The sequence below is a fragment of the Psammomys obesus genome, unplaced genomic scaffold (assembly GCF_907164565.1).
Source record: "Psammomys obesus unplaced genomic scaffold, mPsaObe1.curated_primary_1811, whole genome shotgun sequence".
Classification (NCBI taxonomy): domain Eukaryota; kingdom Metazoa; phylum Chordata; class Mammalia; order Rodentia; family Muridae; genus Psammomys; species Psammomys obesus.
In genome coordinates this window covers 10,413,277-10,432,117 of record NW_026595981.1, presented here as the reverse complement: position 1 = coordinate 10,432,117, position 18,841 = coordinate 10,413,277, and the positions used below count along the sequence as shown (strand labels likewise).

At 39.8% G+C, this 18,841-nt stretch overlaps 1 protein-coding gene across 1 annotated transcript in view; it reads right to left on the bottom strand.

The window, feature by feature from the left end:
• Positions 1-18,841, bottom strand: part of Bcas3 (BCAS3 microtubule associated cell migration factor) — a 440,143-nt gene that overhangs the window by 338,563 nt on the left and 82,739 nt on the right. Inside the window, exons 10-11 of the mRNA XM_055619572.1 lie at positions 13,953-14,060; positions 5,435-5,511 (exon numbers count right to left, since the gene is read on the bottom strand). Coding sequence (XP_055475547.1) covers positions 5,435-5,511; positions 13,953-14,060 — 185 coding nt within the window. The remainder of the gene's footprint in view (positions 1-5,434; positions 5,512-13,952; positions 14,061-18,841) is intronic.

Below are 18,841 nucleotides of genomic sequence, written 5' to 3'. Positions count from 1 at the left end.
AACTTGGAACCAAATGTTCATACCCAAGAGATCTGAAAACACATACACATAAAAACAGGAGTGTGTGCTCAGTGTCATACAAACAAACCTGTAATGTTCCAGGAGGATTACAAAGCAGTTTCTGTTAATCAGATAACAGACACATGTAACTGCCAGGAAATTTAGGATTATTATACGTGGAAGAAGTAAGATCTGAATACTGGGTGTGGTGACGCATGTCTATAATCCATTCTTGGAAGAGGCAGGAGAGTAAGTACTTCCACATCAGCCTGGGCTATGTAACACCCAGTCCAAAAAAGAAAAAGAGGAAGGAAAGTAGGCCGGCAGTGGGCGGAGGCGGAAAGGATAATGAGGGCTGCAAACAGAGCTGAAGGCTATCTCTAAGTTCTGTTAGACACCAGTCATAAAGATCACACATTAGATGAGATTAAGAAAATCTGAACACAACCCAGTAAAAGGCAAACATACTTTAAATAGCAATTTGAGGGTTTACTGAAACATTATACAGCTGATTAATGGCATTTTAAGATTTTATGAGCTCTGAGAAACACTGTACAGTGTTTTCTGTTCGTTTTGCATGTATATCAAACACATGAATTTCAGCACGCCTTCCAAAAATTCAATAGGTGGGACTCATGTGCAGGTAACAGAAACATCTCACAGTTTAGTTCATGGCACATGTTCATATTTGCAGAATTTTCTACACAGGACCAGAAAACAGAGTAGCCCTCTTTACCTTCTGAAAAAGCCAAAGTTGGAGGTAAATTTAACATACAAACTGACCTAGATGACAGGATTACCAATCCTTTCTGGTGTATATTACAAACATATGGGGTGTGGTCGTTCCAAGCCAGCCTGGATAAATACCAAGGCACTCCTTCCCCAAATGAAAAATATATAAAGCAAGCGAGCAAAGCTGCTCTTACCCAAAATTTTAACTTTGCATTTTAAAGCTACTTCAAACTCATTTCCATGTGTTCCATGTGTTGCTCATCATTAACATAAACAAAGAACAGACATTCTAACACTAATAACATTAGGACTGCACAAAATAACTTTCCTTCTCAAACTGAAAACACGGGCAGATGCAAGGAGACTGTTTATCAGACACCCTGGTCTCTCTGGAGACTCAGTATCTGCCTTTCAACTTCAAAGGATTCTTAAAATGACTGCTAATGACATCTATCAGTCTTTGTCTTTTGTTTTCCTAATCATACCTGGGTTTTGAATTTCCACATTGGACAGCTGCTCAAGACCAACTTTTCTGTACATCCAAACACAAAGGTGTCTCCTTTCTCGTCCTATTGGATACGTTCTGTTACCAGTTCTCTATCAGCTCCCTTTACCTGCTCCATCCACTCTTTGGCACAAATCCCCATGATACCTGCTCTGATGGGCACAGCAGACTCTGCTCATTTTACAATACTTTCATTGTACTCGGGCATGGCTGAGGCCTTCAGCTAAGAATGCATTATGCAAGAGCTTCCTATCCTGCTTTAGCAACTAAATGTCTGTGTGATCAAACGACATCCTCATTAAGCAGAGATCTTGTGATTCTGCACAGGGCGTGATCTTACTTCTTTCAATACCAGGCTGGGGATGCAACTGAGTTGGTACAGAGCTTGCCCGCCCCATGCCAATCTTCAGCACTGCAGAAACCAGGCATGGCAGGCCTGTAATGCTATAGCACTCCAGAGATGGAGGCATGTCAGTAAGGAATTCAAGGCCATCCTGAGCTGCTCGAAACTTTGTTTAATACACAAACAATCACACCAAGTGTGAACAGACAAAGACATATGCTACAGGCAAATGAGCTGCCTCAACAGCCATGGATAGCAGCATCTGCAGACTCCTCCGTATCAATCTCCCAGCACAGAAAAACATGTGTGAGGTCTGTAAACTTAAATACAGAAAAAGGGCTGCTGGTGGAGCAGAAATTAGAGAAAAATAAGCTTCATTAGCATTCTGTTTTCACAGTATTTGACACTTGCATAAAAATTAAATCACTCAATTTGATTTGAAATGGTTTTTATTAGTGGTAGTGGTGTGTTACAAGCCGTAGCTTGTATGGTTTGCTTTGTTTATAGGGACACTCTCAATAGCTATACACACTATGTAGCCCAGGCTTCAAATTCACAGCAATAATCTTGTTTCAGCTTTCCAAAGTGCTAGAATTTCAGGTGTAAGCCACCACCATGCCTAAAATCATGCCTTAAATCACTTGAGTAAAGCTGTTAATTCACAGCTTCAAATCACCTGCATAAACTCAATCCCTACAGTTTACAGGTTAAATAAGCAATACTGAGATTGACAATTACTTTTGTAAGTATGAAATGAGACCTGTCACGGGGACAAAGAATCATTCATTAGGAAGTTTACCAGCGCAGTGGAGAAAGACTACAAATGCCATCAGGAGGACCAATGTGACAAGTTGAAAAGATTTGTTGGTAGTGGTTTCTAAACACTTAATGATTTCTTTGGATTTGCTTGTTTTCCTTTGATTTGGATTTTTTTTTGTTTGTTTGTTTGTTTCTTTTTCAGTACTCTATACTGAGCCCAAAGCCTCACACAACCTACAGAAAAACCTAATAAATACATATATTGCCAGCTTTTTTAAATTTTTTATCCTAAAAGTTTCTCACTAAGTGTCCCAGAAAGGACTTGAACTTGTAATCCTCCTGCCTCATCCTTCTGAGTAGTTGCTGAGGACGAATTTGGGGTTTTCTACAATCTCTATTAAGACAGGCTTTAAGGCAAGCCCAGAGAGTGTGTGGGAATCCCCTGGTGACAGAAGGCAAGACAATGATGGTTTAACTATCGGCTGTATGCACTTACACAGGGCCAGAAAGGCTGCAGACACTTACTCGTCTCTTCTTGTCACAAACACTTTAAGTAGCACAGGAGAACTAAGACCTAAGTACAATTTGCTCCAGATACGCAGTGGGTCCAGAAACCCATATATGAAAATGCCCCACTGAGACAGGCAGACAGACAGACAGATACAGGACAGGGGAGACAGCAACAAAGAGAGCCCCAGGAAGGAATGCCTACTACCCTAGCACTCAGAGGCTGATGCATAGACAGCAACCGTAGTATCATCATGAGCTACAAAGAAAGACCCTGCTGAAAGAGGAGAGACAGGACAGGAGAGGAAAGGAAAGGAAGAGGCAGGAAGGGAACAGTTGGAGGGGGAAGAGATGGTAACAATACTAATATTAATATAAAGAAATTTCATTGAGTGTAGAGAATAAATCACCAAATCTAGCTTCATCGGTGCATGAAAATATTATTGAGTTTACTTATAATCTATATTTTTAATAAATAATTAAAATTGTGAGTTTTTTACTTTAATTCCAATGTCACAAAATAATTACAAACCTCTGTGTCTTTTAAATCAAACATTAAGGCCAATATATATTTGTATATATATAAATATATATATATATATATTCATTTTTTTATTCATTTATTTTCATTCATTTATTTTTTTATATGTTGCTAGAGCTCATGTCCAGGGCTGTATCATTTTACAAAGCAAAAACTCTACCAATAAAACATATCATGAGCCTACCTGGCTGAATTCTTTGTCCATAAGGAGGGTATATTTTAAAGTGTATGTTAAATAAACTACTGAAATTTTAGCTAAATATCCACTATGAGAAGTGTATAGTAACTCATTAAGTTAAGGCAGGAGGGCAGCTGGAGATAGGTGAGTTCAAGACAAGCCTGTCACATATATGAGGATATGGGCAGCAAAAATTCTAAAAATAAAAAAGAACAAGAAGGAAGATACAGGTAGGAAGTTAGGGTGGACTTATGAGGAAATGGAAGGTGTGAATATGCTCAAAGTACACAATATAAAAATCTTAAAGAATTAATAAAAATATTATACAAACGCTCTAAAAAGTCTTTTAGTCATTGCTGGCAAGCCCCTGACACTCCAGCTCCAGGCACCAATGTCCTTTCCTTACACAAAAGTGCAACTACACAGTCACATACAATAACTCCTCATCAAACCCAATGATGCCTCCACCACAATGTTTTCATGTTCTAAGACCTTGAATTGATAGAGATGTAACAAACACGAAATACAAACTTAAGTCTAATTAAATGGGTCACAACAGAGATCCTTAACACTGAAGAAGCCTTTAAAAATAGCAAAATGTTAAAAATATTTATAAACTTAAAAAAACACTTCAGAAGGCTTCACACACATTTCAAACAGCAAAAACCAACCAACCAACAAACAAACAAAAAACTACTGCTCAAATGTGTAGGGAAGCTGAATACCCAGATCTGACTGAAATATCACCCCGTTCTAACTAATCTGCTGGCACCCACAGAAGTACACACACCTCTACTGTCCTACTGATCTTACAAAAGGAACAAATGAAGTGATGTATTAAGTATAATGGGTGTGCAACACAGAGAAAACGATTAAAGGCATAAGGAATAGAACCGTCTTACAATTCCTCATGATCCACAAAATCTGAAACATGCACTATGTCAAATTATTATATATGATGGTATGTAGTAAGGATGTATTTAATTATCTATAATAGATAATGCAGTTATAACAGAGAAAACACCCGTATAGAAAAGGAATAATGCCTACAATCCTACTAACTGAGGCTTGATACATGGTAACTACTCAGTAAACATCTGTGTCAGTCCAAGTTCATTTCAAAATTGAGACCTGTTAGGCTATTTCTGTAAGATATACAGAACAGACTCTTTGAAAAAAAAAACAAACAAACAAAGAGAACAAATAGTGAACTACAGGAAAAAGAAAAATTAAAAAACTTCTGTATCCCAGCCTCACTGGCATTTTGGACACCTAACTGACCCCTGTTGGCAATTCCAGGTTGTATCTGTCATGCACAACTCAGCACCCCAGGACTGCACACTCCAGTTCCTTAAAATTCAACTCACCCCTCACTTTCCCCTCCTATTCCAATCCTCTGTCGCTAGCACTGAATTTGTGTTTGGAACAGTTTGGAACTAGACTCTATACTAATTTCTGAACTCCTGACAGCAATGAAAGTCATGGGGAAAGGCAGAGGGAGAGGGTAAAATACTCCTACCAAATTAAAACCCTTCAAACTAGAAAACCCCATCACTTCTTTAAGAAAACCCCATCACAATTGTGTAAATCACATTACACATTGTGATTTCACAACAGCTCCATAAAATAGCTCCAGGAAACAGCGAGAACCACTCGGTTTGAATGTGTAAGGAAAACCTTACACTATATACAGAAATACAAGGAAAGAGCTTTAGCGTGATAAAATTCCATCCTAAAATTAGAAGCTACTGAGAAATGGCTCCCATGAGAAACACAGGAGACTGTGTCCAAAACCCACTGCTGACAGCATCAAGTCAGCAACAGAAACACAAATGCACACAACAGGAAGTAAAATGATTTGGTACATACTTGTGACAAAAAATTTTTTTGTGAAAGTACAGCTATCAAAGGCAGCGATTTTCTCCTGCAAGACTACGACGAGGATCCTAAAATTAGAGGGGAAAAACCAGAATGGATATATGAGTGAATATGAAATTCTATTAATTGAATCACAATTAAATCATACTTTTAAAATAAAACACTTCTAATGCATAGGGTAGAAATATCACAATCATAAAAACAATGAAATCTTTAATATAAACAAAGAAAGTGACAGAAATTGTATAGCTAAAAAGAGATCTATAAACAGTTTCATTTTCGTGTTCTCAAATTAAACAGCCAACACAGAGAATAAATAATGTTAACCAGTTGGCTACTTACTACAAGTAGTGTTCAATGATATTTTTAAGTCAGAAGTAAATATAAAATGACTTTATGTACCCTATCGCTTTAAAAGATTACAGAAGTTCTCAGCACACCAATAAGATCTGAGACACTCGCCACTCAGCAGAAGTAAGCCATTTCTAAAAGGGTCAACATATTAAAATTTAGTAGCAATACAGATAAACAGTAATTTCAGAGAACAAAATTTACAAATAATCAGGGCGATAATTTGGAAAATAAGGAATGTATAATTAAGCTATAATTTTAAAGTTCTAAAGTGATATTCCTAACATATATTCCAAATATTAAATTACAGTTTACTGTTTCTTGTAGAATACAAAATCCCACAGTTAATAATTATTTCAAAAAAAATCATCCTTTTACTAGATAATCCACATTAACTATTTTTCAAATCTTAGCAGGTAAAATTGAAAAAACTGATGGAGAAAATAGTAAGATCTACTATGTAAAACAACCTACAGCAAAAATGAGTCTTATAAATTAACTTGTCTTGTATATAACTTGTATTTGCTGATTCAGAAAATTTCTAAATACTAGTATTTGTTATGCTTTTGATATTATTATTCAGCTCTGTCTGTTCAAAGTCTGCACCATTTGCTAGACATTTTATTGTTTCTAAGTTAATAATCTGTTGAAAGCTCTATAAGAGGCAGAGAAAGTATCGCCTTAAAGGACTTAATACAAAACTTCATTTGTGTCCTATGACCAAAGAATCCACAAACCGCAAACCATCTCAAACCCTCATCAATTCCTCACACTCCTAGCACTCTTACAGAGGAAAGATCAATGCCCATTTTATAGCCCTACAAACAATATCTATCATTTAAAAAAACAAATAATGGAGCACATGAAAAGAAACTCTGGCCCATTACTAAGAGTCAGTAGACTCTTCCCCGGTTATCAGGAGCCTATAATCCACCCAGGAACTTGGAAGGCTGAGGCAGGATGGTCAATAGTTTGATACCATCACAAACTACATATAGTAAGATCCTATCTGAAGAAAATGAGCAACGACATACACACAAACACAAACAGACAGACAGACCACATACATGATTACCAGAAACAGTTCTGAATTCTGTAGGGGTAGGGAGCTACAAGACTTGGGTGCTCTCTTTCTTTCTCTATATTTCTTTTAAAACTTCTATGCTAATTAAAAACAGAATTTATAAAATTTGCAGGCAAATGGTGGGATCTAGAAAAGATTATCCTGAAGCAGATAGACACACATGCTATGTACTCACTTATAAGTTGATAATAGCCATATAATATAGGATAACATGCTAACATCTATAGTCCTAAGGAAACTAAACAATAAGGAGAACCCTAAGGAGGATGCTTAATCCTCATTCAGAAGGACAAACAGGATAGACATCAGAAATAGGAGAAGACAAGAAACAAGACAGGAACCTCTACCCAACAGGTATCAAAGCAGATACTGAGACTCATAGCCAAACCTTTGGCAGAATGCCGAAATCCTTATGGAAGAAGAGGGAAATAGAAAGACCTGGAGGGGACAGGAACTCCACAAGGAGAACAACTGAGCCAAAATATATGGGTCTTGGGGGACCGATACTCCAACTAAGAACCATGCATGAAGACCTAGAGCACCTGTTCAAAGAAAGCCCATTGGCTGCTCAGTTTCCAAGTGGGTTCCCTAGTAAGGGATACAGGGGCTTTCTCTGACATGAACTCAGTGGCTGACTCTTTGATCATCAACCCCTGGAGGGTGCAGCCTTGCCAGGCCACAGAGGAAGATGATGTAGCCAGCCTTGATGAAACCTGAGAAGCTATAGTCAGATAAAAGGGGAGGAAGTCCTCCCCTATCAGGGGACTAGGGAAGGGGCATAGGGGAGAAAAAGGAGGGTGGATGGGACTGGGAGGAGATGGGGGGCTGCAGCAGGGATAAAAAGTGAATAAACTGTAATAAATAAATATATAAATAAAATTTTTAAAAAGCAGATCTTTCCCACCAATTTATGGCCTTTCATAACTTTTTAGATTAAAAAAACTATAAATTGAGAGATTGTGAAACTATAAAACATATATAAAAACACAAATAATTCCACGTACCTTAAAACTTTAAGTGAAACTATGTAGAACACAAATAGTTCAAGAAAGACAGCTAATACCAAGAGCATCCCTAGTCACTATGGTACATGCACCTAAGACCGTGCATTAAATAGCCACATGTTAAGAAAACATAACCATACAATTACATGAGACCCAGAACTCAAAATAAGCAAATAACACTAAAATACAAAGGGGAGGCAGGAGGCAGGGTAGGAGGTTTTAAGCTCCGCACTTACGACACTCGCTGCAGAAGCATAAGGACCTGGGTTAGAATCCCCAAAACTCATGCAGCAATTGAAGCCTTTCTGTAATTCCAGCTTTATAAGAAAGGAGAAAAGCCCAGAGAAAGGAGGCTATTGAAACTAGCCAGAACTGAGAGTGCTAGGTTAACCCTGCCTCAATCAACAAAGCACAAAAACGTCAGCAGATGATTCCTGATGATTCCTGGCCTCCACTCCCTTGACTACATACTTTCATGGACACCTGAAAACACACACACATCATACACATATGAAAAACAGGAGGGAAAGTGGGGCCTGTAATCCCAACAGTTTGGAGGGTATCGGTGGAGTTTGAAATACAGCCTCTACACAGTAAGGTCCTGTCTAAAAACAGAAATGAAACAACTTGTGTCTGGCATTCCACCAACTACAATAAAAAGAATCTATAATTAAAAATAAAAATGTATAGAATGATGACAGAAAAGAAGCAAGAATTCCCACCTTGTCCTTCACTAGACACGCTACCGTCATCCCAAAGACTAAATGCAGATGCTACAAACAGCACCTCCACAAATAAAACAGCCTAATGGCAAGTGCCAACCCATATCCACTAACACAGTGTGAAGTGTTTGGAGGGGGAGGTCTTTCAAGACAGGGTTTCTCTGGGGAGCCTTGGCTGTCCCGGACTCATTTTGTAAATCAGGCTACCCTCAAACTCACAGAGATCCACCTGCCTCTGCCTCTAATAATTTGTTTTTTGTTTAGAATTTGAATCCTAAACAGCCTGGGTATCTGCTCCCAGAACTGGCTGTTACTTAGATCTACTTGTCTTTTTTTCTCCCCATCAGATATTAGAAATTATTGCACCAAAACACAGTCAATTTTGATCAAATCGTGACTAAATATTAACACTAAAATCATGAACTTCACACCCTATTAGGACACTCTTTATTTTGTTTTATTTTTATGTACCCTCAAACCCAAGGATCATTAGATGGGAAAGGAGTGCTTCCTCTACATGTAGCCTAGGCTGGCTTTGAACTGTGGTCCCAAGCCTCAGGCTCCACGTGCTGCACCATGTGATAAAGATCCTACATATTTCCTAACATTTGATAGATTCTGACAGTAGCTAGCATATGGTGAAATCTTTTTCATTGTACATTCTAATATGTACATATATCAACACTACTGATTTCAAATTTAAAAACCACTGAATTAATAATGTGAAGTGTAAGCCCTCCACCCTCACCAAGTCAGAGGGATAAGGACTGTGGCTATACTGCCACAAATGATTGGTTTTCTACATGAGTCTTGGTGATCACAAATCAGTGAAAATCACTTTTCTTCCTACAAACTGAGAAAAGCAAGTCATCATAAACTAAATCTAGGGGCAAAAAAGTTTTACATCTACAAAAGACAGTACACAGGTGGCAAGGAGGAAACTCTAGGTGAGGCGGGGGAAAAGGGTGTGTGGCAGGCACACTCCTTTGGCTCCAACCCTGAGGGAGTCACAGACAGGTGGTTCTGTGAGTTTAAGGTCAGCCTGGTCTACAGAGTGAGTTCAGGACAGTCAAGGCTACACAGGGAAACCCTGTCTAGAATTTTCAAGGAGAAAAACAGGTGACATATTACCGCCAGCCACAGGAAGGAACCGTGATAGAATTTAAGAGCAGAAAGGAGCCATGACCTGCCCATATCTAACTCAAAGGATAAACTGTGGCACTATAATAAAAGTGGGTCTGCGTGGTGTTTTCCAGACACTGAAACAGTATAGATAGAAACCAAGCTGGAACATGCTGGAACGTGCTGGAAGCAGGTACAGTGAGAAATGACCAAATTCTATATGTAATAGGAAAGAACAGGTGGACAGAACAAATACTTGGGTAATGGTTTTGAGAGACTGACTCAGTGAGATGGGATATAAAAACTGGCCCATGCTGGGCATGGTGGCACATCCTTTTAATCCCAGCACTTGGAAGGCAGAGGCAGGTGGAGCTCTGTGAGTTCGAGGCCAGCCTGGTCCCTGGACAGCCAGGACTACACAGAGAAACCCTGCCTCAAAATAAACCACAAAAAAACACCTGACCCACAAGAACTAATGCTGACTAGAACACGGAACAATGTTCAACAGAGGACACATGAGAGCTCCTACTTTCAGAATTTGAGGTGAAACCTGGAAAGAGATATTCGAGCCAGATGAGAAGAAATGGATGTCAGCTAGGCCCATGGTGCAGACTTATAATCCCTAGTGCTCAGGAGACAGACACAAGAGAATGGGGTGTTCAATGATACACACTGAGCTCAGGGCCAAACTGGGGAAATTTAGGTCTGGCCAGGACACTAATGCCTAGCATCTGTGGGGCCACAGGTTTGATCCCAAGCATTGAAAATGGATTGTAAGAGGGTGATGATGATAATGACGATGAAAGTTTTATAAAAGTCAAGGAATCTGTCACACATACATGCACAAATGTAGGTACAAAGAGGAAAGCAGTTCATTCAGAGATGGGAAGCCAACCATGGTGGCTAAAGCCTGGAAATCTTGCATGAGTTCAAGCTTTGTGAAAGCAAGTGAAAAAAAAAAAACCTTTAAAGGGGAAGAATAAATAACAAGAGAAATTAGGCAGCCAGCGGGGTGCAAGGCGGCACACTGCCCCAGCGCACAGTAATGCTGCTCTAGAACGTGCTCCGTCAGTGCATGCCCTCAATCAGTTTTCCTCACTGACCTTAGTTTTGACCTTTTCTTGGGCTCTGTATACATAAATTGTGCTCTTCATGAAGCGTCTAGATATGTCTGGCTTCCTGTTACATTTTCTAATATACATGCATGTGTCCACTGGCTCCAGTAACTTTTTCAGGCTGCATTATTTCTTCTTGCCCTCTTTTGGTTTTATGAGACTGTGTCACAGACTAGCCTCAAGCAGGCTACTTAGGGGAGGATGTCCTTGTGATCCTACTCTTCTCGACTCATCTCTCAGGTTCTGGAATTACATGGGTGTGTCACCATGTCCAGCAAATGCGTAATTTCTACTGCACGCAATAAAAGCTTGCTTCTCTGCTGAGTCTTAACGTGGCACACCCATTTAGATGTGTTTGGCGTGTTCCACTGTGAACAGCTTTCAACACCGAGGGTAACCCTTGAACTGTAGGTGGTTTGGGATTCCTTATATCCACTAACAGGACAGACATGGCTGGTCTCTGCTCCCCTTCACAATGCGGGACGTTTTAAGGTAGAACAGTGGTTTTTTCCCAGCTTCCCACTGATGCTCCCTGCCGTCTGTCTGAAGCTATGGCTGTGGCTTTGTCTGCCACACCCCAGCATCAGCTCTTGACAGCCTCTGTCATTACATCACCTTAACCCAAGAAAGGCAGCAAACAACAGGCCTGCTCTGAGAACTGCTACTACTCTCTCACTGTTCTACTCACCTGATCCTTGTGATTAGCGTTACAATCAAGGAAAATGTATAAAAGCATCAAGACTGTTTTAAAGTCACAACAGTTGCTTTATTTAAATTATCCAATTACTGAAATTTATTTTTCAAATTTAAATAAACTTTACTTAAAATTATCCAATACCTTCCTAGAAAAACAGTATCTTCACGTCTTCTCCCATGCCTTCACAGCACCAGACTGGGATCTTTCATCAAAATCAGGTAGAGATGACAGGACATTCTTAGAGCTCCCTGAATAAACCTCCTCAAGGACAGCAACTCCCTACTGGAAGCTTGTAGCCTAGCTACTCTCAAGAGGTCAAGAGCCCTTGGTGGAACTGGCCAGGAAACCAAGGACTTTGGACACAGTGCACTCAGGGAAGTAGCAGGATCCCCTAAGTCAGTGCTGCCATCCTGTTCCAGTGGGACTTCGCCCTCACCCACCCTCTGTACACTTGCCAATGTCCCAGAAAACCCTCTGCTACGCTAATAAAAGGAGTTTGCATACACATCAGTTGTGCACATATCCCGGCCTCTGAGGATTCCTTCATGCCATTCATCCACTCTGTGAATCCTCTGTGGGGAAACTCAGGTTACTCAAATCTACCTATGCCAACCAAGTCTCAGATCATGTCCATTCCTGCCTGCTATAGACCTGCTAGTTACCTCTTAGAAAGGCTCTTGAACATTTGTAGCTAATAAAAAATTCGCCATGTGCTGTCGAAGCAATTGTCCTGAATCATTATAAAATACAGCTGTGTGATTTTGTGCTGCTTTTACAGATCTGTGTGCTTTCTGAAGGTGATCATGTACAACTTGGGGTAATCAGAAGCATTTCTATGAAGCCCTTAAGCTTGCCTATACACACACTTTGGTATTTTTAAACAGCAACTATATCTCGCTTGATTTCCTAACGTAAGCTCAGCAAACAATTTAAACAACAAAAAAAGGCAGAGTTCTCTTGCTGCTTTGTGTCATATTCATAATCTGAAAGTCTTCTATTTAGAATGTGCTAATGTTGCTTTTTAATATTTGAGAAAGCATGAAAAGCTTCCTGGGTAAACTATATTATATACTGGATGCAAACCATTCCACACAGTTCATATCAGGTAGGGGTGAGCATATTGCTGGTGCTGGTTCCTTGAGTGTTTCTTCTGCTTCTTCCATCTCACAGGGTTTAGTCCTTGAATTTGAGTACACCCACTGGTATCAAGTCCACAAATACTTTGCCCTTTTATTTACACTACTTTACAGTCCTGAGAACTGAATGTAGGGCCACCACACACAAAAGGATACTTTCTTATGTCTCGTGCCTTTCCCCTTTAAAATTAGTTTGTTTGTTTTTTTTTTGTTTATAATAATATATTCATTCATATTTATTTGTGCAACTGTTAGTTGGCATTTGTGTGTCATAACATGTGCATGACATCTGTGGAGGTCAGAGGACAACCTCAGAAGTACTGCCCCATGTTTGGACTCACTAGAGCTACCGATTACAGGAGCTAGGGGGCCAAGGCATTTCAGGCATTCTTCTGGTCCTGCCCTGAACCCTGCCCAAAGGGTACTGGGCTGACAGACACCTCTAGCTCTTCCAAGGCTCCTGATGCTTCCAGAGCAGGCAGGAGCTTTTGCTCACAGAGCCACTAGCCAGGCTCATGTGTTTGCTTTTGGTACCTCAGACTCTGATGAAATTAGTTATCATCTTACTAGGTCAGCCTTCTCTCATGTGAAAGCAAAATGCTGCACAGCCTAAATTCCTAAGATCCTTCCCTCCTTTAACAGCCTGTGGTTAACAGATCATCACTAGAATTCACACAGCTTAATCGACATTTGACTATTTTCTCACAATTTTAAAGAAAAAAGATTGACCTAATCTTTGTTTTAACTTCTGTTGTATAATGCAAAGGAATAAAAAAATACAAAAACATTAGGCCAAGTACAGTGGTACATGCCTAAAATCCCACTACTGAGGAGGCTGACCCAAAAGAATAACAAGATCAAGGCCAGTCTGGGTAACCCGGGGGTAACAAAATGATGTAAAATCACAGGATGGAAGGATCCCAGTCCTCAAACATCATTCTCAAACTAATGCTTCAGGGCTAAGAATGAAGTTTAGCAGTTGAGTACTTGCCTAGCATATGCAACAAGCCAGGTTTGACCTCAGCAGTGAAAATGAGGAGACAAACATTCCAATCCTTGACTTTCCTATATGCTCATCCATTTTGTTGTGTAAATTCCACTCATTTTTCACTACACTGAATCATACTCATAGTTGGCTCAGGAGGCTGGAAAGTATTCAGTATGAAAACTTAACAGTTTCAAACACTTTTTTTCAATGACTTGAAATCACAAGACTGGTGTCTTACATGTCAAGGAGGCACATTACAGTTCGAAAATAAATATATGAAAAATGCTTACCGCTTATTGCAGTGAAGATCATAAATGGGTGTTTTAAACTGGATAGACTTGACCATTTCCCCAGTACGAAGTGAATACAGATCCACACAGCAGTATGGTGGTGTCGTACTAAAAACAAAGAACAGGCAACACAACAAATGTTTTCTTAGTACATAATATGAAGAAATTCACTCAAAGTTCACCACACAAAATAAACTTAATACAGCCAGGCAGACTCAGGAAAGTGACACTAGCCTTTAATCCCAGAACTAAGGAGACAGAGACAGGTGGATCTCTGTAAGTTCTGAGCCAGCATGGTCTACAAAGCAAGTTCCAGGCCAGGGAAGGATGTAGAATTAATACTGTAAAGAAGAACATTATGATTTTGTAAACAGATTGTTAACAAGTTCATGGTAAGAAATGTTTCCTTGTTCTTATTAAAGATTAAAATGAACGACTTTAAAATGAATAAATAAAATTAGTAGACAGCACATATAAATGTACAATGCTAAAGATTGTGATGCTAAAATTTGGGAGAACAGGCTCATTACCTAATTCAGTTCAGCACAGCAGGTCAGTTCCATGCATAACTGAAAGCACAGTTCAAAGAAAATAAAACTGAAAACCTGATTTGTGTGTGTATAAAGCTCAGCAGTATGAAGAGAAAGACACATATAGTGTACCTGGACATTGGAGACAACTGCTGTGAGTGACATGGATATAGCAAGGTTACTAGACAGAAGGTATACATAAATTTATCACCAGAGCTTTCATAAAGGAAAATTAAAAAGTGATATTTTAAAACACTATACACATCAGTCTTTGAGAATGCATAACGACTAACAGTTAAATTCAACCCTCCGCATAGCAGAAGGGAGGTGTGGCAGTTCACGCCTGTGACCTCAGAAACGAGGGAGGATCCTGAGATCAAGGGGTTCTAAGGCAGCCATGTCAAAGATTAAAGAAACAGGTCATGTTCCCGTTAATATACACAAATAGTTAAGGAGATAATACACTTTTCTGGTGATTTAATTTTTATTAAAACTGTAACACCATTACATTTCAATAGTCTTTACTGTACTTTAAAATTAACTGGGAAAATGCACAGGTCTAAGAATCTACCAGTGAGCTATACGCTGTCTCCAGTGTCTGCAGCATTTCTGAAGTAGGAAGCACTGTGAAAATACATTTCAGAAAATACATTTTTGTCTTTTTGACTAACCTCTTTTGTTAACATGCCCAATAAAAAGCTAAGCCTGTTTTTTTTCCCCCAGAGTTTATGAACAGGCATTTTATTTTTTTTAATTATTTTTATTTTTATTAATTAGTTTATTCACTTTGTATCCCCCCTGTACCTCCTTCCCTCCTCCCAATCCCACCCTCCCTCTTCCCCACCCCAACCTGTCCTCTGGCTGGGTGAGGCACACACCTTTAATCCCAGCAGAGGCAGATAGAGCTCTGTGAGTTTGAGACCAGCCTGATCGAGGACAATCAAAGCTGCACAGAGAAAACCCTGTCTCAAAAAACAAAGCAAAATGAACAAAGTTACCTTCTGATTATACTCATACACACAATATAAAACAGACCTAGAAGTAATGCTCTTGCCAGAAGGCCTGAGAACCTGAGATCCATACCCAGGATGCAGACAGTGGAAGGAGAGAAAAAGCTCCCAAGCTGTCTCTGACCTCCACCTCCACCTCCACCTCATTTCCAGTGAGGTGCTCCTGACAGTGGCAGCACTAGATACTAGAATTCCAACCCCTTTGCTGCCCCATACAAGGGATTCTTTTCCAAAATCCCCATATAGGTGGAAAAAGCACTTCAATGCTAACTGAAAAGGACAGCACTATTAACAATGTACATATTGAGGAAACATTTAACCAACAGTTAAATCTTCCTGTCCAAGATGTGACTGTGTGCTTGCCTGACATGTGCAAGTGTTCAGTGTTCTCTCTTCTGAAAGGCAGCTGAAGAGAAAGCTTCCCATAAGCCTCTGGGTCTAAGTGTCCCACAACTTCCATGCTGCGCGACAAGCTCTCCTTGTGCCCTCCACAGGTGCATCACAGAACACAATGCCATAATAGAGTTACACAGTCATCTGGGTTCTGCAATGCTCCGGTTGGCTGGCATGCCTGGTGACATGTGTTTGCCACTGAAAGACAGCTATAACCCTCACATCAAGATGACACTGATTCTCTAAAACACAGAAATTTCCTAATAGAAGTTTAGAAGCCCAAGAATGTAACTAGGTTCATTGTGAATGAAGACTATATGAAAAACATAGGATTCATCTGAATTAGCAAATTGTTGTATAAAATCCTCTGAATCAGACCAGAGCAGTTGCTTTTAACTATCTTTTTAACACACATGTATCCAAATAAACAATAAATGTGGTTTGTAATTTTTGTGAGAATACAGAGGTGGATGTAATTTGGATCAATTGACCTACTCCTACTATAAGTGAGGTGTTTTATATTAAGTTATATAGCAAATGTGTTGAAAACTCTTATCTAAACAATCTGTTAGTTGTTGTACATCTGACTCACATCCATAAAGGAAGTTATTAGTATTTTATGGGGTAAGTCCTAACATACATATATTACAATAGCCAAAGGAATGGAATTTATATAATCATTTCAGTGAGAAGGGTTATTATATCTATTTAAAGATCAAGGCTTTTTCCCCCCTTCCAATGAAAAAGCTTTCTTTAAAAGTTATTGTAAACCACAGAATGACATGGATCTGCGATGAGGAAACACGGAAATATAATTAATACAGAAGGCAAGCATCAATAAGAAACCAGCACCATTATCATCCAAATGAATCTATAGTTAAAATTACCCTAGTCAAGCAAAAATAACTGCACTTACCTAAATTTTCTAAAGTCTGAGTAATTCCATACAATAAACCTAGGCCTAAATTCTTAAATCCAGAACTAATTACAAAACCTATCAGCTTTTTCCTATAGACCTTCTTTCATGTCCTCCATAGTAATTAGGTATTTCCAATATGACTTCAGTGTTCTGACAAATTTTATGTCAATTTGGGGAATATAAATTGAGAAAAAGGTTGGGCTGTAGGCATTTTCTTAATTAGTGATTAATGGGGGAGGGGGGTGGAATTCATCCTTGGGCTAGTGGTCCAGTGTTCTATAAGAAAGCAGGCTGAGCAGGCCATGAGGAGCAAGCCAGTAAGCAGCAACCTCCATGTCCTCTGCATCAGCTCCTGCCTCCAAGTTCCTGTAATGTTTGGGTTCCTGTCCTGACTTTTCAATGAGGAACCACGGTGTGGAAAAATAAACCAAATAATTTTATGGTTGGGGGTCACAACATGAGGCAATATTAGGTTGCAGTGTTAGGATTACTGGGACAATTAAAGCAGATCAGGTGGAGCTAGTAGTGCTCGCCTTTAATCCCAGCATTGGGGAGGCAGAGGTAAGTAGACCTCCATGAATTCAAGGCCAGCCTGCTCTACCAAGTCAGTCCAGGAAAACCAGGGTTCTATTACACATATGCTCCAACACACATGCACGTACATACGTACGTACGTACGTACGTACACACACACACACACACACACACACGGAGGGGTGTGGAGAAAGAGGAGAGAGCAGCATCCTCAGAGTTAGCACACGTTGAGGGGAGAGCAGCTGAGGCTTAGCACCCTGTGGGAGGGTTAGGAGTTCCTGAAGAAAACCCAGAAGTGGTAACTGGTAAGAGTACAGTGCAGTCACAGTAAGAGAACCCAGCATTTTGGAGATGCCAGTACCACGAATGACCACCAAGAACAGCAACACAGTGGAAACCATCTGAGCCTAGAAGACAAGCCGTGTGTGTGGCAGACAGCAGAGCCAGAAGTTACTGAAGCCTTTGAAGGAGCCCAGAAGATGGTAAGTTTCCTATAATGGACACTGAGTGATTTCCAGAGCTGGAGTTTGGTTTTGCCTTGTTCATACTGTGGCTGTGCCCAGGTTCCTGCCTCTTAAAAAGGTATGTTATTATATTTATTTTAAAGGATCCCACTGAGAAACTTTGGATTTTTAAAACAGATTTTGGATTTTAAAAGAAACTTTGGATTTTTTACAAAGACCAAACTTACAAGGTTGTTTGAATTGGTAAAAACCATGGGATTTTTGAGTTGGATATTTGTGATATTTATTAATCTGAGATCTTGGGAATGAATTTAAAGAAAAGTCTCATGTTGTCAATTGTGCTGTTTTCATCACAGCAACAGAAACGCTAAATGACACTGTTAGTATCACAACATTTGTTATGAAAGGTGATCTCTGCAAAAAGTATTGCAACATGGAGGGAACATCTGTATTCCCAGCACTTGGGAGACCAAGATGGGGGAGTGACCTGGAGCTCAGAGTCAGCCTGGGCAACAGAGTGAGCACCACATCAGCTTGGGCTTAAGGGAGATCTCACCTTAGAACTATACCAACAAAAGTAAGTAATGAAAAAAATTTATAAAAATTTAATAACTAGCCAAACATCCTGTCTCAAAACAACAAAATAGGCACAATGTCACTCTCACTAGATTGGAAATGTTTTGTTTTTGAGACAGGGTCTCTCTGTGTAACCTTGGCTGTCCTGGACTCACTTTGTAGACTGCCTCTGCCTCCTGAATGCTGGGATTAAAGGCCTGTGCCACCAAGCCCGGCTGACCGGACATAATTTTAAAAGTCCTAACAAAGGAAGGCAGCGCTCAGTAAGAGAAGCTGAAGGCTGGCCAAAGCTGGTGGTGACGTGGTTTGAATCTGAAAAGGCCTCCATGTGATTCTGTTCAGAGTGCCCAGTGTGGCAATAGACAGTGTTCAGTGTGGCAATAGACAGATGCTCATGTACATGTACCATCGGGGTGTGTGTGTGTGTGTGTGTGTGTGTGTGTGTGTGTGTGTGTGTGTGTGT